This window comes from Hippocampus bargibanti, linkage group LG14 (genome assembly GCF_051943395.1).
Source record: "Hippocampus bargibanti isolate YZ-2025 linkage group LG14, ASM5194339v1, whole genome shotgun sequence".
Classification (NCBI taxonomy): domain Eukaryota; kingdom Metazoa; phylum Chordata; class Actinopteri; order Syngnathiformes; family Syngnathidae; genus Hippocampus; species Hippocampus bargibanti.
Window position 1 is genome coordinate 21,649,033 of NC_142747.1, and position 24,889 is coordinate 21,673,921.

At 45.8% G+C, this 24,889-nt stretch overlaps 3 protein-coding genes across 18 annotated transcripts in view; 2 read left to right on the forward strand and 1 right to left on the reverse strand.

Moving 5' to 3' along the window:
* The window catches only part of phldb1b (pleckstrin homology-like domain, family B, member 1b), a 46,238-nt gene extending 41,215 nt beyond the window's left edge, over positions 1-5,023 (forward strand). For all 15 annotated transcript variants that reach the window (XM_089014547.1, XM_089014545.1, XM_089014546.1 and 12 more), the window contains 4 exons: positions 205-351; positions 1,315-1,534; positions 3,454-3,539; positions 3,997-5,023. In XM_089014547.1, the coding sequence (XP_088870673.1) occupies positions 205-351; positions 1,315-1,534; positions 3,454-3,539; positions 3,997-4,137 (594 nt within the window). In that variant the 3' untranslated portion in view covers positions 4,138-5,023. The remainder of the gene's footprint in view (positions 1-204; positions 352-1,314; positions 1,535-3,453; positions 3,540-3,996) is intronic.
* Positions 1-24,889, reverse strand: part of LOC148888867 (porphobilinogen deaminase-like) — a 116,561-nt gene that overhangs the window by 58,843 nt on the left and 32,829 nt on the right. The gene's annotated exons all lie outside the window — the stretch shown is intronic.
* On the forward strand, positions 5,045-23,320 carry LOC148888870 (alpha-2-macroglobulin-like protein 1). Its single transcript, XM_089014557.1, has 38 exons — positions 5,045-5,165; positions 7,787-8,225; positions 8,310-8,490; positions 8,619-8,775; positions 9,340-9,392; positions 9,484-9,504; positions 9,781-9,949; positions 10,022-10,106; positions 10,263-10,380; positions 10,469-10,583; positions 10,672-10,781; positions 11,485-11,640; positions 11,858-12,094; positions 12,241-12,304; positions 13,334-13,479; positions 13,550-13,699; positions 13,880-14,056; positions 14,609-14,690; positions 14,782-14,899; positions 15,007-15,232; positions 15,373-15,499; positions 15,640-15,761; positions 16,037-16,088; positions 16,660-16,743; positions 17,203-17,379; positions 17,854-17,935; positions 18,021-18,177; positions 18,493-18,567; positions 18,863-19,025; positions 19,117-19,313; positions 19,391-19,606; positions 20,033-20,151; positions 20,391-20,481; positions 20,607-20,675; positions 21,626-21,731; positions 21,856-21,897; positions 22,033-22,087; positions 22,474-23,320. The coding sequence occupies exons 2-38, from the start codon at positions 8,143-8,145 to the stop codon at positions 22,544-22,546; spliced, it is 4,455 nt and encodes a 1,484-aa protein (XP_088870683.1). The 5' UTR covers positions 5,045-5,165; positions 7,787-8,142; the 3' UTR covers positions 22,547-23,320.

The following is a 24,889-nucleotide window of genomic DNA, read 5'->3' on the forward strand; positions in this document are numbered from 1 at the left end:
AAGCCTTAGACATATTTATATAAGCCTCCAACATACATTCCGTACAAGGCGCACCGTATAGCACCGAAGCAACATACGAACAAATTCACCTTACAAACGACCGTTCGGAACGCATCTTGTTTGTAAGTTGGGGAGGGTCTGGAATAATAATCATAAAGCTAATAGTTACAAGTTGATTTATACGTGCCTTTCAACAACATGTAGGAACAGGAGAGCTTTGCTCGCCATCAAATGTTGGAAGAAGAGCGCAAGAGGAGGGAAGACGCCGAGAAAAGACTGCAGGATGAAACGCTCCACCGACAGCAGCTGGTGGAGAAGGAAGTCAAGTTGAGGGCCAAGAACTTGTCACAGGTCTGGAAAAGTCTTTCATGGAGCCTACTTTCCAGTCTATAAGGCGCAAGGCAAAAGCCAAAGATGACCCTGCGATTTATACGCCCGATATGGGAAGTCTTATTGAGCCAGAACCGCTCTCGCAACTGATGACTCCCCCTTGTGTCCTCCGTACAACAAGTGGTGCGCAATCCACGCTGGGAGATGCAAAACATAAGCACAGCCTCTACGCTAGCGCCTTATAATGCGGTGCGCCTTATATTTGGAAACATTTTTTTTTTTTTCAATTTATATATGATACATACTTTATCTGGAAAACTTTTATTTTATTTTTTTCTTGAAGATGTGCCTTATATGTGTGAAAATACACCATTAATTGGTGGTGCGCCTTTTACACTGGCAAATACGGTACTTGTAAATTATTTTCATGATGAAAAGGAGGCTTCAAGAACACCGACTCCACAAAGTAGTCCATGACCCCAGCCTCTACTGATGGGCCTTATAACCTTGCCCAACATTCCTAACATGGATTCTCTTCCCATCTCAAAAGACACACATTTAAAATGGCATTTATCTCGAGTTTCTAGTTACAATTGTAGTTTATTTATTGCATTCTATTTTATTTATTATAGTACCTATGCTTGTCTGTGACTGTAAAGTGTCCATGGGAGCTTTTATTATTATTATTATTATGATTATAAAGTGGTGCGCCTTCTATTTGGGAAAAGGTCTATATTTATAGACTGTATTATATCTTGAAAGCATTTTTCATTCACTAAAGGTAGCCCTTATGGATTGTTGCGCCTTATATATGGAACAAGTTCACTGGGGTTGCGCCTTCTACTTTGGTGCACCTTATACGGCCGCAAAGCCGTTAATCCTGTAAAAATGGAAAAAGACGGACGGGCGGGCGGGCGGGATGAGTTTGCGTCCATTTTTGCCGGCCGGCGGCGTGATTGGCCTTTGTCTTGCGCACGTGTCCAGGCGCGTCCTATGACGCGTTACCTGCCCATTCGGAAGGAGGAGTTTGACCTGCGTGCGCACGTGGAGACGTCGGGCCACAACGTGGACGCCTGCGACCACGTCATCCTGACCCAGAAGATGTGCAAGGGCTACCTGGTCAAAATGGGAGGCAAGATCAAGTCGTGGAAGAAGCGCTGGTTCGTCTTCGACCGCCTCAAAAGGACCTTCTCCTACTACGTCGGTAAGAAGCGCTAGATGTTCCGTCAAATGGCCGCCGTCTCCATCCCAATCCATCCATTTCATCATCCGCTTCATCAATACGCCACATCGCCCCCTCGTGGGAAACACATCTTTTAAGAACCAAAGAAGGGCCCGAGATTGGGAAGACCGTTTTTCTTTCCCGGTGTATAAGGTGCATTTTCTTCCAAAGAGGACCCTGCGCCTTATACGCCGCTTGCTGCGCCTTATATGCAAAGTCATATTGAGCCCCAACAGGTCTCGCAACAGCCACTGACTCCATTTCCGCCCGTAGAAGAAGTAGTGCGGAACCCCAGCCTCTACTGTAGCGCCTTAGAGTATTGTGGTGCGCCTTATAGTGGGAACCTTCATTCAAGGTGTGCCTTATACACCTCTTATATATATATTATACACTTATACTCTGGCTTTTTATAGCACCGGGATACCTGTTTTGCTAGGCCGCAGCGCGGCAGTGTCGTATACACCGTTGCGACTTATACAGCGGAAAAGACGCTATGTCAATCATTGATGGTGAGTCTCATCGTCTGGTGCGCCTTATATGTGGAAAAGGTTTGAAAATCCACCGTTCATTGGGGGGTGCGCCTTATACAGCGGAAAAGACGCTATGTCATTCATTGTCTGCCAGTTGCGACAAGGCGAAAGAGGTTGCGGCACGTTTTGATGGTGTCTCGGCTATCGCGCAGAGCCAGCCACATTTTGCTCATAAAGTGCCTGCTGTTTTTATGGCTAATATTGACAGTGTCTCTCCATTTTTGGGGCTCTATCAAAAGACATCCTTTTTCCACCTTTTCTTGACAGGAAGGCGGTTGAGTGTTAACAAAAGGAAAGGGCAAGAATGTCCCAACAGGACACAAAGTGGCCACTTGCTTGTGGAAATGTTTTCCCAAAGGCAACGTCCGTGAAATGACAATAAACAGCGTGGCATGATGTCACCCCGGTGCGCAATCATTAAGCTTTGATTCATTCAATGGGGAGGGACACCGCTGCAAGTCTGGCAACTATTGCAGAGGAAGGGAAAAAAAACAGAGAAAGAAACAAGCCTCACGTTTGAAAAACCATTGGGGGTGCGCCTTATATTCCGCTGCGCCTTATACGATATCTTTGCTTTTTTTTCCCGGTTGAACACTTTGTTGAACGACTATAAAAGGCATGCTATAAAAGAATGCCTTGAAAATGTGGATGTCAGACGTGGACATGGCAAGCGGACGCAGACTTCGGGTGCGCCGCATTGCCAATAATCTGCCGTCGTGAGCTGCGGGACACGCGCGACATTGAAGTCCTCTCAAGGTTCCGCTTGAAGCCTCTTCAAGCGCCTCCTGGCGAGATTCGGCGGCGGCGCCGCTCTGCGATTGAGATGCATCACTTGCCGACGTCTCATGACCTTGAACGCAAAGTCAAGGAGAAGTGACACGCCCACCTGGCCAGGGCAGGGAATTCCCGCCAACGTCCCCACCCGCCGCCGCCGTGACGAAATCCTTCCATGTCAATCGAAGGAGACGCAAACGAGAGGCCATTTTGCTGCTAAGCAGGTCATTAGCGCCGATTTGGCGATTCCTGGAAATGAAGCGGCGGCGCATCTCGCATCTCCGAGCGCTCTTGGAGCCGCCTTGCCGAGTGGCGCCGGCGGCTAGAAACGGGGTGCGGAGTTCCCCCCTCGCTTCCTTGCTGATGAAACCAAGTGCAAGCGTGTAGCGCAGGGGCGGAAGACGCCCGTCGTCCAATCGCAAGCGATCTAGCGAGCAAGCGGCCTGCCTTGCAAAAGAGAGACGACGCTCAAGTGCTGCGCTTGGCATTTCTCAGCCAACCGGCTCGGACCGCTTGTTTGTTTTGTTTTGTTTCTTTATATAAGGTGCCGCCGGCTGCAACTCAAAAGTCGCCATCTGATTTGTTTTTGTCCTTTAGACAAACACGAGAGCAAGTTGAAGGGGGTCATCTACTTCCAGGCTATCCAAGAGGTTTATTACGATCACCTCCGCAGTGCCAGCAAGGTATGCTTCCGATATCCTTTTCCTTCTTTCTTCTTTCCATTCCACCGCCACTTGCGCACCCCATTTTTCTTTTCCTCCACTTTGGCACATTTGGCTTGGGACAGCCCTCCCTTATAGAGGAGATTTTTCAACTTGAATCTGATAAATGTATGCATCCACAATGCGCCTTATATATGGAAACGTTTTGAAAATACACCATTTTTGGGGGGTGCGCCTTATCCTCCAACGCACCTCATACACCGGAAAATATGGTATGTCATTCATTGAAGGTGCGCCTTTTTCATTTGGTGCGCCTTCTATTTGGAAAACGTTTGAAATGACAGGATGTGATGTATTGTGTGTGTGTGTGTGTGTGTGTGTGTGTGTGTGTGTGTGTGTGTGTGTGTGTGTGTGTGTGTGTGTGTGTGTGTGTGTGTGTGTGTGTGTGTGTGTGTGTGTGTGTGTGTGTGTGGTTTAGAGCCCCAATGGCACGTTGACGTTTTGCGTGAAGACCCACGACCGCCTGTATTATGTGGTGGCGCCGTCAGCCGAGGCCATGAGGATCTGGATGGACGTGATCGTCACCGGCGCTGAAGGCTACACTCAATTCCTCAACTGAGGACGCACGTGGCCAAAAATGTTCTTTCTTTTCGGCAGGGACTCCCGACACGACACGCATCACCACCGCCACCGCATTTGGAGTTGACTTGCGTGTTGTTGTTGTTTTTTGGAATCACATGATGTCACGGTGTCTTCACCTCCACCCATTGAAAATGGGAGCTCCTGAAGTGCACGCAAACACACCCGCTTCTGTCTAGAAAGCAAAATGGACACTTGACAAAGCTTTTCTATCTTGCCAAATGGACATCTTTTGTATTCCAATTTTTATTTTTTTTTGTAAACGCGCCAAACGGCACTAATTTCCGTATTTATTTGAGCTGGCGCATCTGCAGCCGAAAGGTACACTTGTCAGTCCAAATGTCTCTGCATCGTCATCCACATCATTCAGCGTCTTGTTGAAGTTGAAGGTACGCCTGTTTTGCTTCTGGGTTCTGGAAAGCGACGAACGAGCCCAACCGTATTGACATGATAAAAGTGGGCGGGGCTGTTGGCACTTGTCAACCTCACTCGCGATAAACTTCCAACACAACAGGGTGTCAAAGTCATTTTTTTAACACCGGCCTCATTTGAGTTCTGATTTCCTATCTATCGATCGATCCATCTGGCTCTCTAGCTATCTATCTTTAGCTAGCGAGCTACAGTATCTATCTAGTTAGCTAGCTAGCAACAGTATCTATATCTCTAGCTAACTAGCTAGCTACAGTATCTAGCTGGCAAGGCTGAGAAATCATCTCTGTTGATATGATGCTGATGTTGTCTGTATATAAAGCAAAAAAGATGGCTGGTTGGAAGTATACGGTTGAAATGAAACACTACAAAGATCATTACGTTCATTATTGTTGTCCATTTCATTTCACGATTGTTAAATGTAAACATGTACGGTACCGCCGTGATGAGTCTTGTCTCTTTTTGAACACTGCCTGCCGTCAGACATCCCGCTGCACCCAACGCCGAGCGTCCAGAGAGACAAACTACCAAGCACAACTCGGCCGTCGCCGACATCAAGGTCCAAAAATCAGTCAGCAGGTACTTGAGCTAAAATGGCCCGAGACATTCCTGAGCCGGCCGGACTGTCTACCGGCTGCACAGGCTGCACAGGCTATGCTTGTTCTTGCTGCAAGATGAGATCTTGCTCATTGTGGAAAGGGCCAGTCTACGCCCAGAAGGGCTCCAAATGGCTTCTTTCTTCATTAACTCATCCACTCCCAGACAATGTGCAAAAATGAGTCCACTCCAGTGCCAGGGTTTTTGGCATTGTCACTCAAATTCAGAGAATACTGAGTTTTAGGACGACATCAGCAATCAATTCAAAAAAAATGAGTCACTCTTCTTTCATCAGAAAAAAAAGGTATTTCCCAAGTGATATATGTCTGGAGTTATATGAGCTTGAAATGAGGGGGGCTGTACAAAATACAATCCAATATTGATTTATATAGCTCTTTAACAACAGCTGAAGTTGTAACAAATAAAGGAAATGCTACCCCCTTGTGGAAGGGAAAAAACATTGCCAGAGGTCCGGTCCGAGCTTTATCGGCACCCCCCCCTCCTTTCACAAGAACAACTCAAGCCTAGAGAACTACGTAAACATTCAATTCAGCTTAAGAAGCCGTAGACTCTTCTTTCATCAGAAAAAAGAGGTACTTCCTAAGTTATACGGGTCTGGAGTTAGATGAGCTTGAAATGGGGGCGGCTGTCCAAAATACAATGCAATACATACATACTGTATTGGTTGATATAGCGCTTGAACAACAGCTGTAGCTGAAACAAAGCGCTAACATGGAATAAAGGAAATTCTACCCCCTTGTGGAAGGGAAAAAACATTGCCAGACGTCTGGTCAGAGCTTTATCGGCACCGAAGGAAGAAAAAAAAAACCCCGAACTAATTTGGGAAAGGCGCTCAATGTCATATTTTCAATTCCCAAATACATTTGTGAATTGCAGAGTTAAGAGTTAATTCATAAATGATATGGGTGTGGAGTTATCTGAGCTTGAAATGGGGGCAGCTGTACAAAAATACAATCCATCCAGATTGATTTATGTAGCACCGAAGCTGTAACAAAAGGCAAATGCTGCCCCCTCGTGCAAGAGAAAAAAACATTGCCAGAGATCTGACCAACGCTTTATCGGCACCCGTCGCAAGAAAAACCAAAGCCCGAACAAATTTGGGAATGAAGTTTCCCGCACTTGGTTCCATATCTGATGACATTTTACCCAAAATAAAATCCCCCCCTCCAATCTTATTCCTGATGAAAGGAGTGCGCCGAGTGGTTCTTTTTCCAAGCCGCCGCACTAAAAGTTGCGCACCCCCCACGCGCTTGTGAAAGCCCTTTCACGGTGTCCTAAAGCTCGTCGCTGCCCACAGCAATCATCAAACGGGAAGGCAGAGTTGTTATCGCAAAGGCAGGCGAGTGGCGTTCCCAAGCAACCCGACGCCACGCACCAATCGGCTCGGCGCGTCAGCGCAGCGCAGGGCATGGCCTCTGTTGCGAGGCGGCGTGGGCATCTTGACGCTGATCCTGGGAACCGTATTTGGAATTTGAAATGTACCGCCGATAAAGTACTTGCCGCTTTTTCAAAACGTCCCTTGTTGGCTGACATATTTTGTTCCCTCGACGTCGCCCATAAATTGGAGCCACTTTGCACCAACGACAAAGTTTTGGTGTTCATTCGCCGAAAAGTAGTTTGTCAGCCAAGACTATATGCTCGTCAATTTAATGTTCCTGAGGCAAAGAATGTGTGAGCTAAAGCATTCGTAAGATGCTTTAGCTGGGTAGGAGGAGAGGCAACGTTGCATGGAGCCGTGGTTGGACGATAAGCATCGGGTAAAAGGTCCTCGGGTCAAAAGGTCAGAGGGGCTTGGCGTCCACCGTCTCAACCGGTCACACCCGCTCATCCGGCTGACCCATCTTCAACAGTGGCGCCAATAATGATTTCGGCCCCCCGGGCAGCCACTGGGATTTCAACACTTGTTGGACCCGAGTGGATGGAACTGCTCAACACTCAATTAAAAAAAACAACAACAGTCAGCATCAAAATTAGACATTTTGACTTTTAACAGCCATGCGAAACATTTTCACTCGATGAATTGTAGTGAACAAAGATGGGATTTTTTTTTTGACGCGTTCATTCAGATCATTGATTGATCTCAGATCCGATCAAAGCCCAAAAATGTCAAATGATAAGATTGGAATAGCCTTTATTAGTCTCGCAGTGGACAAATGTACATTTCATAGTCGCAACGTGATGGAAGGAAGAGAAAAGGAAAGGAAGAAGTAGAAAAACAAAATACAAGAGCTGCCGTAAAGGCAGCCACTCTTGCGGCGCCGTCTTGAAGTCAAAAGAACAAAATGACACAGCACAAAAGACACAGACAGTCCATCAATCTTAAGCACTTTCTGCCCTGGAAAGTTCTGGACAGAACAACCAGAAGCACTAAATCAACGAGATAGCAAAGTGTTCGACTTTAGATGGTGGCAAAACCTTAAAATGGCATCTCAAGCCAACTTGTGTCAGTTGAATATGATCAAACTTGCGAGGCCTCGTCAGGAGTCTTTCTGCTGAATTGTGTTCAATTTGCTGACTTTTCATGCTAGACGCTAAGAGATGGGACAAAAATCCCTATTAATCCGATGTTTTTTTGCATGTAGGCAGGCAAATTATTTTTGGTCAGATAAACCTGCATCCTGGAACTCATTCTGACCTCAGATTCGGCACACTTGTCATTCTGGTTCGGCCACCGCACACATTTCTACACCCTGCTGATTGAAGGTCAGTCGCCTCACCTCCTCATATCTCTAAAGTTGACCCAGAATCTGAGCTGGAAGGTCCGGTTTGGACTTTTGGGGAGTAAAACCCGTTTGGGGAATGTTGGGGGCAGTGTTCCTGAAGCTGGGGCGTGTATAAAAAGGCAAAGGCCAAAAGGTTTGAGTCAGTGTTGCAGAGCACCGGTGCAGAAGGCCTCACCAATCCGTCTGAAGCAACGCGCCGTGTCTGGTCCGCAAACATGGCACCTGTCCTGCACGCCTTGGCTGTCCTCCTCGTCTCGGCCTGGATGCAAAGTGCCTCCTCGGCTCATCTCAATGAAACGTAAGTAAAGACCATCTGGACATTGGCCTCGACTCATCTGTGGACGCAATCTTTGATGTTGGCCTACTCTTCCTCTCCGCGCAGAATCTTCGCCGTGACCGTAAGCTCCCAAGTGAGAGGCGGGTCGCAGGAAACTCTGTGCGCCCTCATCCAAGGACCCATCGAGCCCGTCGCCTTGACTATCACTCTGGCCACGGACACTGGTAGCGCCGTTATCCTGGAGAAGGCAATCGATGAGGACTTTTACCACTGCCTCAACTTTCAGGTGCGTTGTCATTGACCCAAGTGTAAATCCGGGAGCCCTTCATGCCTTCATGTCTTTCCTTCGCCAGTTTACTCTCTCTCTTGTCTTGTATATGTGTCTGTGTGCGTGTGTTTTCCTCGGTGCCGTAGGTCCCGGCAGTGCTCCAAAGTACTGTGGCAACCATCTACATCACAATGAAAGGCGAGAGTTCCACCATGGAGAGGGAGACCAAAATCCTCATTGAGCCTCCTGAGTTCATCCACATTGTCCAGACCGATAAAGCCGTCTACAAACCCGGGCAGACCGGTACGTATCACCGCAATCGGTCCAACTGCTGAGAGTTGAGCGGCTGCTTTGGGGCAAGGCGGGAACGTTGAATCTGTTCTTCTTCTTTTCGTTTGGGCTTTTCCCTTCAGGGGTCGCCACAGCGAATCAGTGTCCTCCATCTAACCCGGTTTTGTGCATTATCTTCTCTCACACCAGCTACATTCATGTCCTCTTTGACAACATCCATAAACCTCCTCTTAGGTCTTCCTTTCGGTCTTCTGCCTGGCAGTTCAAGGCTCAGCATCCTTCTGCGATATAGTCACTCTCTGTCCTCTGCACATGTCCAAAGCACCTCACTCTGACTTTCTCTCCAAAGCCTCGAATATGAGTTGTCCCTCTGATATACTCCTTCCTGGTCCTATCCAACCTGGTCACTCCCAAAGAAAAACCTCAACGTCTTCATCTCTGCTACCTCTAGCTCTTCTTGAATCAATTCAAACCCCAAAAGAGGCGATGAACCGGGCGATTCGTTGGACATTTTGGTCTTTTCCGGCCCTGGATATTCCACCATTGTCTTTTCTCATTTCTTGCTTTTCTTGACAGTGCGGTTCCGAATTGTTTCCATGGATGTCAGTTTCCTCCCCGTGGATCGCCTGGTAAGTTCTCAATCCGTTTTGAAGCCACTCCACACCAATTCCAAGAAATTTCCCAGTCATGAGTCTGACCTGTCTCTTTGTCCTTTTTCAGTACACGGTGGTGGAGCTCAAGGTAAGGATCCTATTTTGAGCCGCACCAACAACTCAGGTTGTGTAGCCATCAAACAGTGCACAAGTTCTTGCAGTAAAAATGTCTGGTCGCTCCCTCGGAAAGTCTGGTTTACTCTGTTTGGGAAGTAGTCCGACCGCATTTGCGCCATGCTTGCTTTTACAGTTGAAATGAAAGGTCACGGATCTTCAAGTCATCTGGGTGATGGTCACTGGCAAGTCGATGAGGACAAAGGAGTCAATCGGCTCACTTTTGTCTTTGGTCTGTCTGTCCACGTAGGACCCCAATTCCAATCGGATCGCCCAATGGTTGGATCAATCTGTTTCGGCCGGAATCCTCGATCTTTCCCATCGCATGATTGAGGAGGCAACGCACGGAACCTACGTTATTTCTGCCACCACGGACAAAGGAGAGAAAATCTTCCACAGCTTTGACATCAAGCAATACGGTCTGTTCTCATTGCGACGCACTCTACCCTCTTATTTGGGTTCATGAAGATTTATTCTTGTTCTTTCTTTAGTTTTGCCCAAATTTGAGGTCACTGTTCAACTCCCAAGTATCGTCTCCATCTTGGACAAGGAGGTCTCATTCCAAGTTTGCGCAAAGTAAGTGTTGTAAAACATAGTGAGCTAATTTGACCATCGTCCGTCTTGTCTGTAGTCTGCCATGTTAATGTACGAACAGCACTCGCCATTGCTGCGCGTAAAGAATAATACCGTTCAAAATGTCTGATTGCTCTTATCTTTTGCTTCTCCGGTCAGATATACTTATGGGAAGCCGGTCGTTGGTTCGGTCAAGGCGGAGTTTTGTCGGAAAGTCCTCACCTCTACCTGGTTTTTTGGGTCTCGGCCAAACATCTGCAAGACATATAAAATGGCAGTGAGTAGCTGACCTGGAACTCATATCGTCTCTCCATTTGCGTGAATCCACGAACTGCGTTCATTCAAAGAAATGAACCCTCTTTCAGACCGATCGCAGCGGCTGCATGAAGCAAACGATGAACACGGCAGATTTCAGCATCACCAAATTTTCGTATGAGGATCGTTTTTTGCTGAATGCTGAAGTGGAAGAGAGTGGCACCGGTAAGCCGGTGACCAGCTTTTATTTGTCCCCGTGTGACTGATCCTACTTGATGAGCGCTTTGAACCAATGATGCTATTTCCCATTTAGGGCTGACGCTGAAAGGTTCAGGGCAGACACCGTTCACCGACGTTATCAGAACGGTCACTTTTGAAGATGTTCCCGAAACTTACAAGCCTGGCATCGCATTTCTGGGAAAGGTACTCACTCTTTTCCAATTGCTATGAAAGCCATCATAAGTACATGTTCAACCAATGAGCACTCCAAAGGGCTTCAAGTACACTGCAGTCCAGATTTGAAGGACATGTAAAGAACATGTCACATATCAACTCCAATTTTCTTGAAAAGGATTTAGTACATGAATAGGAGAACTTTGAAAAGGAAATCAACCCCCCCTCCATTTTCATGACTTCAAATTTGGCATTTAAACATTGAAACAGATTACCGTTGTTTGGATTCCTTCGAAGGGGGAGGCCATTTTGCCACTTGCCGTCAACAGAAAAGGACATCACAGATTCTCTGGGCTTGGGTTTTTCTTACGGGGGGTGCCATTGTAGCACTGGTCAGACTTCTGGCAATGTGTTTTCTTTTCCACAAGGAGGCACCATTTCCCTTTTTTTCCACGTTGGCACTTTGTTACAGCTTCAGCTGTTGTAAAAGAGCAATATAAATCAATATTGGATTGTATTTTGGACAGCTACCCTCATTTCAAGCACATATAACTCCAGACCCATATCATTTAGGAATTAACTCTTTTTTTTCTGCTGAAAGAAGCGAGTCTAAGGTTTCTTAGGCTGCACTGAATGTTTATGTTGTCCTAAAACTCAATATTCTGTGGAATAGTCAATGAGTTAAGGTATATCCATCCAAAACCATTTATTTTTTTAAAAATTTTTTTTGCAGGTCAAATTGACGGATCCGGACAACAAACCCGTGGCCAATGAGCCTGTGTACTTAATTAGCCCCAACTCTCTGACTATAAAACTCATCACAAACTCAGAAGGCATTGCCTCCTTTACACTGGACACCAGCCACTGGAGCAAAAGTGTCCACCTCAAGGTTTGTGACAAATTAGCTTTTTGTCGGCCTGCCGTTTGTTGTTTATTTGTTGAACCGACACAGTCTGAGGCTAAATAAGTCCAAATCGGGGGGCAAGAGGTGATCGTCTAATGCAGGGTGGTCAAAAATTCTTGATAGAAGTTCCTGTCGTCATGCCCAATCGTCAAATTGTGATTGGCTCAGAGATTCACTGGTGTTTAATTTTTGGTGTTAACAGTTCACTTCCAAACTGGACCAAGACAAGCCTCAGCTCGGGGAAAGTATACGGAAACCCAAGTACGGCTCAGCCGATCTTGCCGTTCATGTCTTCCACTCAAAGAGTCAGAGTTATCTGAAGCTCATTCAGGTTAACGAGAAGATCTCCTGCGACAAAGACGCCGTAGTACATGCTCGGTACATCATCCAAGGAGAAGAGCTGAAGGAGGGACAGGAGAACTTGGACTTTTTCTACTTGGTGAGTCCAGTTGATCTCTGTCCTGGCAACTTCACAAATTTGAGCACCTTCTCAGAAGCACACTGAATACACCCGTTTCAAGTGTGTGTGTATGTGTGTGTGTGTGAAAAGTCACCATTAACTTTGATTCCATTTGTGCTTCTTAGGTAATGTCCAAAGGAACAGTTATGCAGCACGGCCGTCTCTCAAAGGCTGTTACAATGGGCTCAGGTGAGCTTTCAATACAATACAATATAATACAATACAATACATATTGATTTATATAGCATTTTAACAACAGCTGAAGCTGTAATTAAACGCTTAACATGGACAGCTATCATATACAGGAAATAAAGCAGTCACAAAGATGGCAGAAAGCACTAGGGAGTAAAACCAAGAGTCGAAATCATGCTGAGTCAAATACCAAAAGGTACAAGTGAGTTTTAAAGAGGCGGATTTTACAAATGGGCAGCGAGGGGGCTTGCCCAATGTTCAGTGGCAGGTTATTCCATAGAGTGGGACCAGCAATGGAAAAGGTGCCCTCTCCCCTGAGCCTCCGTTTAATTTTTGGGACATCAAATAACGTCTGGTCAGCAGACCTGAGGCGTCGGGAAGGTGTGTAGGGGTAGAGGAGCGAGGCCATTACAAGATTTGAAGACAAATAATAAGACTTTGAAAATAAGGTTACGCCAGAGTAGGAGTTACAGTATATGCTCCCTATTACAAGTACCAGTCAAGAGGCGAGCAGCAGCATTCTGGACCAGCTGCAGACGCTTCATGGAGGATTGGCTGACTCCAAAATAAAAAGTGCATTACCGTCATTGAGCTGAGATGTGACAAAGGCATGAATGACTATTTCAAGGTGCTCCTGGGAGAGGATACGTTTTATTTTAGCCGGCTACCGAAGATGAAAGAAGCTGGATTTAACAACAGCACCAATTTGTCGGTCAAGTTGAAAGTCACTGTCCAGTTTAAGACCCAAGTTTGAGACTGTTGACTTCAGATAAGGAGCCAGGGGGCCCAAGTCTACAGGAAGATTTCATTTTGAACGCTTTCATTGTGCATAGCTTGTAACAAGCTACGCTGGTTTCCTTTCACATTTTGTTCTTCTGATGGATGGATGGATTGGGTTTTCATTCTTCTCGGCAGTTTTTACTTGCCAATTAAACGACCTTTCTAATGTGATTCCAAAGCAGAGCCATGATTTTTTTTTTCTCGCTTCGTTTCATTCCGCCATGTCTTGTTCTTGCCTCTTGTCAGTGAACAAAGGGGAGGTGGCCATCCCCCTCCATCACGTGACGGACCTGGCGCCCTTTGCTCAGGTTGTCATTGCCACAGTGTTGCCTGGTGGTGAGGCTGTAGCTGACAGCGAGGACTTCCCCATCCAACTCTGTCTCAACCACAAGGTTGTACCTGGTATAAAACAACAGATGATTTGGAAATCACCACTGACCTCAACCCTTGTCATCTGATTAGGTTTCTCTGAAGTTCCCAACCATCCAGCAGCTCCCATCGGAGAAAACCACATTCACACTCCAGGCTCATCCTGGCTCTCTGTGCTCCGTTCGAGCCATTGACCAGAAAGTCCTATTGCTGCAGTCAGAGAAGGAAATCACGGTTGACTATGTAAGACAACTTCTACTTCAAACCAAAACATGCATCGACTCTATTTCTATAAATATGAAGAAAACACATTGTGTCAATGTCAAGGTTGCACAGTAGAGCACCATACTCCAGACTGACAATGTTCATGGTTGCTATCGACCCATATATAAGGTCCACTGTTTGATCTTTCACTTGGTGTAGGTGTACGATCAGTTGCCTGTGAAGACGCTGTCGGAATACCCATCTGAGATTGAAAAATTTGAGCCCATTCCCTGCTCTCCTGGGGGCATACCAATCGCTCGCGATGAGATTCTGTTTGGACTGCAAAGCAAGCCTTCACGTGATTTTGAAAAGGATGACGTTTACAACATCTTCAAAGTAAGGCTTTGGACGTTACACTTAAACTACTGACATTGACCGTCGAGGAAAAGATGTCTTCAGCCGTCATCTGTACTTCTTTGAAACTGTCGGACGTCAAAGAAGTACAGATGACGGCTGAAGAAAGCTTTTCCTCAATGGACCAGTCCTCTATGACTACACAGACGTACTGACATTGACCTGTTTTGTTTTTAGGGGATGTTTGTTTCGAGTCTAAATAATCTGTAGAATAAGAATGGCCCTTTTAATTTGATAATTGTGCTTTATTTGAAGTCATTTTCGATCTAATGAACACGATGGTGGTGATGTGTTTGCGTATTTGCTTGTTTGAGTGTTAGAAGTGTGAACGTTGTAGACTTCTAGGCATGAGGCCCCTGGTCTTGTCCAACGAGCAGTAGTAACCTGCACTTAAATCGCAGGCTAATCAATGCCACGGTTTCTGTTTTACCGAGACGTTTTGGGAAATTCAACCGAAAATGCAGAATGTGACAGTTTCCTAGTGTACCAAGCAAGCTTTATCATTGATGAGATGAATGTCATTCTTGATTTCAGGCGATTGGACTCAAGCTAGTGACAAATTCGGATGTGAAAAAACCCGACAATTGCCGACCTAGGGATTCGGACTTCAGTGGAGGTAGGTTTGCAACAGTAAAAAAAGAGAAAATGAGGAGAATTGCTGTATTTTTATAACGTCAGTAAATTGATCTTCATGGGCGATGGCGTAGATGGTGAGATGAGCACCGCCAGGATTTTGGTGAACTCTTCTGTGTTACCTGAAACCAAGGAAGAGACCGTGAGGACATTCTTCCCTGAAACGTGGATCTGGGACCTCGTTCCTGTCGGGTAAATCTGTTCAGATGGCAAATTGATGGCAACTTTCTTGAAAAGTTCCTCCGTCAGGTCTGAGCTCAAAGCAACTTGGTGTGCCTGCAATGCCTTTGTGTGTTTAGAGACGAAGGGACAGCGAGTGTGGAGAAGACCATCCCAGACACGATCACCAAGTGGGCCGCTGGCGCTTTCTGCATCTCATCTGTGGGCCTCGGCGTGGCGCCCACCACGGCGCTGACTGCCTTCCAGCCCTTCTTCGCCAGTCTCGTGATGCCTTCCTCCGTCATCCTTGGGGAAGCGTTTACTCTCCAAGCCACGGTCTTCAACTATCTCTCCAAGTGCATCGTGGTAAATATTAACAACGAATTCATGAAGTAACCTTTTGGATAGGATTCAAAATGATTTTATTTGGTTCTTGGATGGAAACTATGATCTCTACTGCAGTCGTTTGCTTTCTAATTCTGGCCAATCTGTGACTGTGTCTGCAGGTGAAAGCGACACTGGATGAGTCGGACATGTACTCCTTCAGAAACTGCGAAGACTGCCAATACAGCGTTTGTCTATGCAGCGAGGAGAGCAGAACCTTCACCTGGATTGTCACTCCAGCCGCCCTCGGTAAGAATAACGACATTGCGTCATTTTGCATCTCACTTTGACGACCATGATTGTCAGTGGATCGTTTGTCAGGTAGAATGTTGGACTGAAGATGCAAGTCTTCGCATGACCTCTAAATCAAACTGTTTGTCTTCACTCAGGCCAGATTGATCTGAAAGTGAGCGCCGAGGCCTTGAAGACCAGCGAGCTGTGCGGCGATGAGGTGGCTTTCGTCCCTGACATGGGCCGAATTGACACGGTGGTCCGCAGCCTACTGGTGGAGGTCAGTCCCTGTCAGATGATCCAGATCCTTCCTCACATGACTTCTCTCTCGACTGGCGTCGAGTAAGCTTTTATTTCTGAATCCGTCGGAATTGGTTGGAGCCTGCTTTGAGACCGTCGAAATGCTATGTGTCGTTGAACTCAACACGGGTGAACGGACAATCTCAGCCTCATGGAGACCCCGACGCCATGTCTAATATGTGGGGGGGGGGTCTGGCTTTTTGTGTTGTGCAATCAACTCCAGTGGAACATTTTCCATGTTGGTTTCTCTTACAGTCTGAAGGAACGCCGCAGTCAGTCAGTCACTACGCGTTGCTCTGTCCTTCAGGTATGGTTTTGCAAATCCAACTTGTTCAGATACAGTTTAGGACCTCTTTTTGAGAATTTGATCGATAAAATGTTGTCCTGATGCCGTCATATCAGAAACAGGGTTTGTCATGATCCAGATTTACTTTGATTTCAGAAATCAGCGTACAGGATTTCTGAAGTTTTTGAGGAACCCAAACAGTCACTCTTATAACTTTGGAATCCACAATTACTCCATCTTTTCTTCACTCTTCAAGAGTCGCCCAGTTGACATTTGATTCTCCAAAAAAGAAACCGATCCAATGTAACTTGTTGAAACGCTCGTACTCTAGTCGAGTCTCATCTGATGGGAACAAAATTTGCTTGGAATTTGGAAAATCCTATTTTACCGGTCAAAAGATTGATCAGATCCAATGGTACAATTCATCTCCGTCTGTCTCTTTTGGATTGAAAAATTTAGATCCTATTGAAACTTGAGAGACTTTGATGTCCAAATGATCTTTGTCATTGAAATCACATGAAAATTGCTGCTATTTGGAAAGTGGTCAGAAGACTCAATCGCGCTTTCTTTTTGCATTTTTTTTTGTTGCCAGAGGGACCAGCGGAAAAGAACATCTCTCTTACGTTGCCACAAGCGGTTGTGGCGGGATCTGCCAGAAGTACCGTCTCTGTAGTTGGTAAAACAACTTTCGTCCCTTGTAGCTTTTTTTGTCTTTTCTTTTGACTTTATTCTTATTTATTTTTTCCTTTCTTCACTTCTTTTTCCAGCTATCCATCTATCTCGCAGGCTATCTAGCTAGCTATCTATTTGCTATCTATTAGCTATTTGGCTGGCGAGCTAGCTATTTAGCCAGTTACCTATTAGCTACATAGCTATCCAGCTGGCTGGCTATCTAGCTAGCTATCTATTGTTATCTATTAGCTAGCTAGCTAGCTTTCTATCTATTTGAGTTGCTTCACCCGCAGAATAACTTATCCTGTCACTGTAAAGTGACCTTGAGAGTTTTGAAAGGCGCTAATAAATTAAATGTATTATTATGATTATTATTATCAATACCTCTTGTTCGCAATCTTGAACTCCATTTTCAAAGTACTCTTCTGGAGATTTTTCTTTGTTTCTTTATTTTTGCTCAAAGGTGACCTGATGGGCCAAGCCATCAAGAACCTGGACAAACAGCTGCAGAGGCCATTTGGCACCGGGGAGAACAACATGTTTCGCTTTGCCCCCAACATCTTCATTCTCGACTACCTGAAAAGCACCGGTCAACTGACTGATGAGATTCTTGACAAAGCAACGCACTACCTCGAGATAGGTGAGTGAGTCTTCATTCCTACTCTCAAAGAGCCCAATAAAATGCAAGCGAGCGAACCGTTGGGAAAGTAAGATGGCAACAAGTCAATGACTCCCTGACCACCAAGGCTGTACTCGCTTGCTACTTGGTTCATCATTTCTGAAGACGCATGGCTTGCAGTCATCAATGGATGGCTAGTTTGATGCTCTTTGTGGGTTTTTGTGGTTGACAAAATAAGTCTTAAAATAGCGCAGCCATGCCGGTTGGAATCAAAACACTTCCGGCAGAGTACGGGTTTGGTGTGTTTGGTGTCTCCATCTCGACCAGGGGTGTCAAAGTCATTGTTTGCGGCGGGCCACATTGTAGTGACAGTTTCTTCTCGAGGGCGTTCATGTTTGATTTGTTCGGACAAATGTGCTTTGTTTTGTTTTGCCGGGCCTCGACTTTGGCACCTGTGATCTGCAATGTGTAATTGTGCATATGTCTGTGTTTCAGGATATGAAAAGGAGCTCCTCTACAAGCATGACGATGGCTCCTACAGCACCTTTGGGAACACCGACGCATCTGGCAGCACCTGGTCAGTGGGAAAGCCGTGGCCTTCGTCCGTGCTTTGTGTCACCCATTTCCAATGATTGGCATTCTCCATCTGTCAATCTCCTCAGGCTGACCACCTTTGTGATGAAGTCATTTGGTGGAGCGAGGCATTACATCTTTGTGGATGGCAAGCACATTTCAGATGCCAAAATGTGGTTGTACTCAAAGCAAGGGAGTGACGGCTGTTTCCAATCCATGGGCAACCTCCTCCACAAAGAATTGAAGGTAATGACCATTCTAACGGGATGCTGCTCCACAGGCTTGTGCAAAATTGCAAAGAGGCACTAGACACTTCCATTTGGGTGACTGGGCAGAGAGTTAATGGCGACCGGGGAAGAAGGTGTTTAAATGTCTTCTGGATCAGTAGCGCCTGCCTGAGGGGAGTCGCTGGAAAAGGTGGTGGGCAGGGTGCGCAGGGTCCAGTCGAATTTCCTGCGCAAATATTCGTTTTATTGCTCCTGTCTGTTAGTTGCGTATTGCAGTCCCGATACAAGAAGTCCGACCGATCTTTCACAAATGCACGGTTTCGTGTCTCTTCAGGGAGGAGTGAGTGACGACGTGTCCCTCACGGCTTACGTGGTTGCCGCCCTGTTGGAACTGGACTCCGACATTGACGTGAGTGTGACGTCACTGCCATTTTGGAAGCATTTGACCGACAACCATCTTCATTTTCAATGTGTGACTATGGATGCAATATGTGGACGTTTCTTATTGACAGTCGACATGTGTGTCATTTGTCTGGAGTGTGTGTCATTTCCCCGTTAACGTGAATTTTTACTGAAAAAGCAGATTGACTTATCTGAAAATGTTTGGAAGCCGACCATTACCGACAGACAAGATCCACCTTGCAGTCGTTTTTGTGACTTCCCAATTGAGACCGCTCATATTTTTTGCATGTGTTCTGTGACAGGATCCTGTGATCCAGGGGGCTCTGGGTTGTCTGAAGGAGGCAGCCGGCCATCTCGACAACTTGTACACCAAAGCGCTGATGTCCTACACCTTCACCCTGGCGAGGGATGAAGAGATGAGGCTGAAACTCATCACCTACTTGGACCAGAAGTCCATTACAATTGGTACACCATCATGTGACTCTGTTTTTGCTCTTGGGCCTCTTGAAGTCACCAATCCACAGTCATTCCGTGATCCACGTTGATGTTGTGGCAGGGAGAACGCGCCACTGGCACCAAAAGCACATCTCTGCGGAAGGATTGGATCCTCTGGAGGTGGAAATCACCTCGTATGTTCTGCTGGCGCTGGTCTCCGGCCCTGCCCTGCCTGATTTTGGACTGGACTACGGCTCCGACATCCTGCGTTGGCTCACGCAGCACGAAAATTTGTACAGAGGCTTCTTTCTCACGCTGGTAAGCAAAGCGGGAGTCTGGAGACGGTTCGAGCATCCGGGCAGACGATTTTGACGGCGTTCGCTTGCGCTCCTCAGGACACGGCGGTGGCCCTCCAGGCGATGTCGAAATACGCCGCTGCCATGTACAGCGTTGAGGGCGAGACCACTGTGACGGTGACTTCGTTAGGAGGTCTGAACAAGGAATTCATGGTGGACCAGAGCAATCGGCTCCTGTACCAGGAGGAGAAGCTGAGCGACGTCCCTGCAGAATACACCATTAAAGCCGAAGGCCAGCGCTGCGTTCTGGCACAGGTAAGTTCTCATTATGGCAACTTTGTAAGTGACATCTTACAGCCGCGGGCTACCTTGTAGTTCAGGTTTCCACTTGGGATGGGGGGGGGGGGCTGGGGGTTATGAATTTGGGGGAAACCAGTAATGTGTGTCATGCCCTTCACATATTACATAGAGAACACAGAGCAAATTCATGAATAAGTAGTTTTTAAATTTTAAATCAAGAAAATGACTGTAATTGTGGTTGACATGGGGCAATTTTACATTTTGGATCAGACTTTATGGAATTTCACAAATTTGCTTTGCTTTCGCGGGCCAAACCAAATAATGTGGCGGGCCAGTTTTGGCCCTCGGGCCTTGACTATGTCACCAGTGGTCTAGTTTAATGCGCGATTGAGATGGAAGTGTGGTGACAGATCACACATTGTTCCTGTGCCCCCTTGCTAGATCTCCACGCATTACAACATCCCCCCACCTGCCGATTTTTCGGTGTTCAAAATCACTACGGAGACCACTTCCAAGTGCAACGCCAGCAAGCCAGAGCTCCACCTCTCCGTCGGCGTCAGGTAAGCGTGCATGCATGTCTCCGTCTCCCCCTATTGGTCAGTCATGTGATGAAATACGATTTGCGTCCAAGGATTGCTAATGACTCTCTGGCATTTGACAGTATGATTCAGATTTGACTCCCTGGTGCTTTCTACTATCTTTGTGAATGCTTTCTTTCTCCTGTATAATACTTGTCCATGTTACAGCTTCAGATGTTGTTAAAGTTCAGAGTTGAAGAGACATCGTTTTGTGTTTGCAGTTACCAAGGTCGGAGAGAGGAGACCAACATGGTCATCATGAACATCAAACTGCTCTCTGGACACGCTTTGAATCAAAGCTCCCTGGAGGCGGTAAATCCCGATTTTTGTGTTTGTTCTACTCTCAAATATTCGTTAGATCATATTATATAGTTGTTATGCAGTATCACTTGTTCCCATTTGAACTGCGCTGATGAGTTTACTGTGTGATGCTCCAGTTAAGCAAAGACGAATCGGTGAGGCGTGTGGAAGTGGAAGACGGTTATATCAACATCTACTTGGACGGGGTATGTATGTATGAGCTTTATGTTTCATCTATATCATGTCCTGCCTTGATATTTGATATGCTATGCTCGATATCAATGGAATCGTGTTGCAGTGCCTTTACGCTACCACCACCACCCATGGATGCAAATTGTTTCACTGAGATAATAATAATACATTTCATTTATAAGCGCCTTTCAAAAGTCTCAAGGTCACTTTACAGTTACATGATCAGATTTTCTGCGGGTGTGCTGCGGCAGCCACATGCGCCAGCGTTCACTCAACCCGGAAGTAACTCAAACAGATAGAAAATTTGCTAGCTAGCTAATAGATAAGCAATAAATAGCCAACAGACAGAAGATCAATTTGGAGGATAATTGTCCTCTTACCTTGTCAAATCTGTTGGCCGCCCGATGTTCTGTCTGTTGACTAAAACGTCAGTCCGATATCACGTCGGGGTCGCCCTTTTTTTCCTCCGCATGTTCGTTAATATCCGACGATGAGTATTTTGGTCACCCAAATAAAGGCTGGAGTCGATGAACAGTACCTTCGAAGGGTTTATTTGCAGAATATTCCGGACGCACACCATTTGCAGACGATGGCTGCATGATCACGAGTGTGTCCACATCATGGACGCACAACATATTTATTTCATCAGAAGGGCGCTATCAAGGCTATGGTGTGACACCGAGGCGGCATTCTTTCTAAACAATTCCTAGCTTTTATCAGTCTGTCTCCAGAAAGTAAGCAGTGTGTCAAGGTTAACAGATGGCTCCAAGAATCAACTTGGTTTACTCTACGTATCAGAAGGTCTAGAGTAAATATGGCGGAAGACGCACATCATGACATATCATTGAGAAAGCAAAAATGAGCAAAATCCCATGGCAGAGGCTTAACTCAACAAATTCTCTTGAGAAAGAATCCTTCAGTCTCTCGCCAGCCCTTCTCAGTGGCGTGTATTTTGTGTTGGCAGCTGGAGAAAGAAAAGACGCTGGTTTACGAGATGACGCTGGACCAGGAATCGCTGGTGGAGAACCTGAAGGCGGCTGTGGTGAAAGTCTACGACTACTACCAGCCAAGTAAGATCCCCTTCCGACACATTTTCCAAAGGAATATCGGCTTGGAATCTCAAACAGCCTCGTATCCGACTTTTTAACAGGCCGTATTCTTCTTATATTGATATGATTTGATTTTTATTTGCAGCTGAAGTCGCCATGGTCGAGTACTCATCCCCCTGTGAGGAAAGTGAGTCAACGGCATGATATACTCCATTGCAAAATGAAGAGACACACACACACACACACACACACACACACACACACAAATCAATGATTGATGGTGACAATTGGATTGATTCATGATTTATTTTGTGTCCTGTAGAAGAAACAGTTTCTTCCACTGAAGAGCCATGGCGCATCTCGGACTGGCTTCACAGGTTCCACTCTCATTTTCATTTGAAATTTAAGCAAATTAAATGATTATATGATTTCATACCGCGCCCCTGGACGTGCCATGGTACAAGCACCAACATCCATCAAACAACAGAACATGTCCATTTTAATAGGTTGTCTTTCCATGAACTGATAGATTTGTAACCTTGGCTAATGAGCTCTTCCTATTAGTCCAAGGCCAGATCTCCGACCTACACGAAGATGACAGTTTAACAGGCTGTGTCTGTTCTCACCTCAGATTGACCCCAGATTTTTTCTGCTTCCATTGTGGGCCTTGTGTTCAGCCAACTAAGCATACAACAGCATTAAACTTTTAACGATGATAACTTAGTCAGACAGAGAAATAACCCAAATTGTGTTTGATTTGCAGGTCACGTTTTCAACGAGACTTAAGTGAACATTCAGGAGACGACTCCGATCCGGAAGATCAGATGTTCATTTGACATGTCGACGTCTTTTTTTTCTTCTCTTTTCTTTCCTTTGGTGTTTGGATTTTAAGGGAATCGCAGTGATTGCAAATGATGTACTTTCCCTCGCTGTGTTGCTTTCTTTTACCGTAAAATCTGGACGGATTTCATTTATGTAGCTAATGCCTCGACCCTGGAACATCTTTTCACATGTCCAAGCCACCAAAACCAAGAAAATCTGACGGCGATCTGGAACTGCCTTCATGAGGATTGACAAATCCATCTTTTTTGACTGACAGTGGAAGAAGATGCAGCATTTTTTTGCGTGGGGGAATGGGGTGCGTGTTTTTAAAGACGATGAAGCTCATCACAGCAGTCATGTAAACTTTGAATTGTCATGTAATAAAAATGGAACACAAAAAAAGAAAATAATGATATTGTTGTGTTTCATTTCAATCCTGTTTCCATTCTGGCACAGAAAACCCGACAGGACCCTTTGCACCCTGCCCACCACCTTTTCCAGCGACTCCCCTTTAGGTAGGCGCTACCGATCCATGCGCACCAAAATCCAGCAGACGTTTAAAGCGTTCCTTGAAAAGAATCCATATTTGAGCTTCAGAGTTAAGCGGCGGTATCTTTCTTTGCTCCATAAATTGGGTTGTCAAACGAACTAAACACTCAAACTTAACTCTTCTTCTTCTCCTCACGATTACACAAGCTCATTAGCATCAGCTTCCAAAGTGTGGCCTATGAATATTTAATCCTATGATTTCATGTTTACAGCAAATTGTTTAACTTGCAAGATGATGCAACTGAATGCACATCTTACAAAAGCTCCGGAACAACAATCAAGCTGGAAGGCGCCAGCCGCGTATTTCCCAACAAGTGTTTAGGGAATGGGGTGAGAAAAAAAAACAAAAAAACATCTCAACTCCAGTCGAGCCTTTAATCATCGTCTTTGATCCTTTTTTGCAATGGAATGCGTGTGACGTGGTGACTGCAAGGCTCTAATCTCAGTCCATACGGGCACTTTCCGCTCTCTGAATGGAAGCCACGGATTCATGCTTTTTTTTTATCCTGACATCGGTGCTAGGGACGTTTTTAAGGAGGAGCAGCTTCTTGACTGTCACTGGAGAAGGCCTGTCTCACTTTGCTGTGGGAAGGCGCTGGAAGAACTGTGAGAAGATGAAATAACATTTCTGGTTGTTCCTCCCTTGGCAATTCAACATGGCCGATCACAGGTGAGGTTTGTTTTGCAGACAACAAGAGAGCAAATGTAAATCTGCCCACAGATACATGGAGAGAGAAAAAACAGTGACGGCGAGTGCATGTCAATCCTCGGCCTTCAGTAGTGCTACGTCTGCGAGCGTGGTGTGATTTACTACACGTCCACTAGGGGGTGCCATTAGCCATGAAATACTGTAATTAATAATAATAATAACAATAATACATTTCATTTCTCAGCGCCTTTCAAAACTCTCAAGGTCACTTTCCAGTCACAGGATCAGTTTTTCTGTGGGTGAGCAGCTGCAGCCACACGCGCCAGCGTAAACTGTCGGAATTCTGTTGGAATTTTGACTCAGGAGACTGTGGTTTCATGATAACCTCGTAAAATTGCAATATTATTTGCTATTTTTGCTAGCTTCTGAGCTGTTCAACCTTTCTTAATGATGTCCATCTATTTTTGAAAACTCAATCTAGGAAAATGGCGTTTGACAGTATACAGACGCTCCCCACCTTACGAACAAGATATGTTCCAAGTGGTCGCTCGTAAGTTGGGGAATGTCTGTACATCATTCATTATACTCCGGTTGGCCTTGTACAGTCCACCGGAAAATCTGCAAAGAGGATAATTGATAGCGACGAGATGGATCAGAAAGCCACGGATGTCTTCCTTGAATATTGCTCATCATGGACGACCACCAGCGCTGCTTTGTCAGCAATTTGCAGCCATGGAGTTTTTCAATCCCAATACTTGCTGCTCCAATTTAGAAGGTCTGCAGCTTCTCCGTAGATGGCTTGACACAATTGAATGACAGCTGTGCAGGATGGCCCTCATGTGAGATGTGAGATTTCAGTGGAGATCCCTTTTTTCCTGTTGTTTGAGGTGTCGGTCTTGTTAGCGTTGTCCACGATGAAAGAAACTAAGTACTGCTGTCAAAGAATAACTAGCGAGCAAGACATTGTCCCATCTCATCCCAAAGCATCCTTCAAGGAAATGTGATGAGGATGGATGGCAGTAGAAGGCCAAATGGCAACTTTGGGAGGCAATTATTTCATCCTCAAGTGAGAGGGAGGCAAAAATGAGCCATGGTTTCACCATTTTAATGGCTGGTGATATTTTGAAGATGGTCTGTTACGCCAACGCTACATGATGGG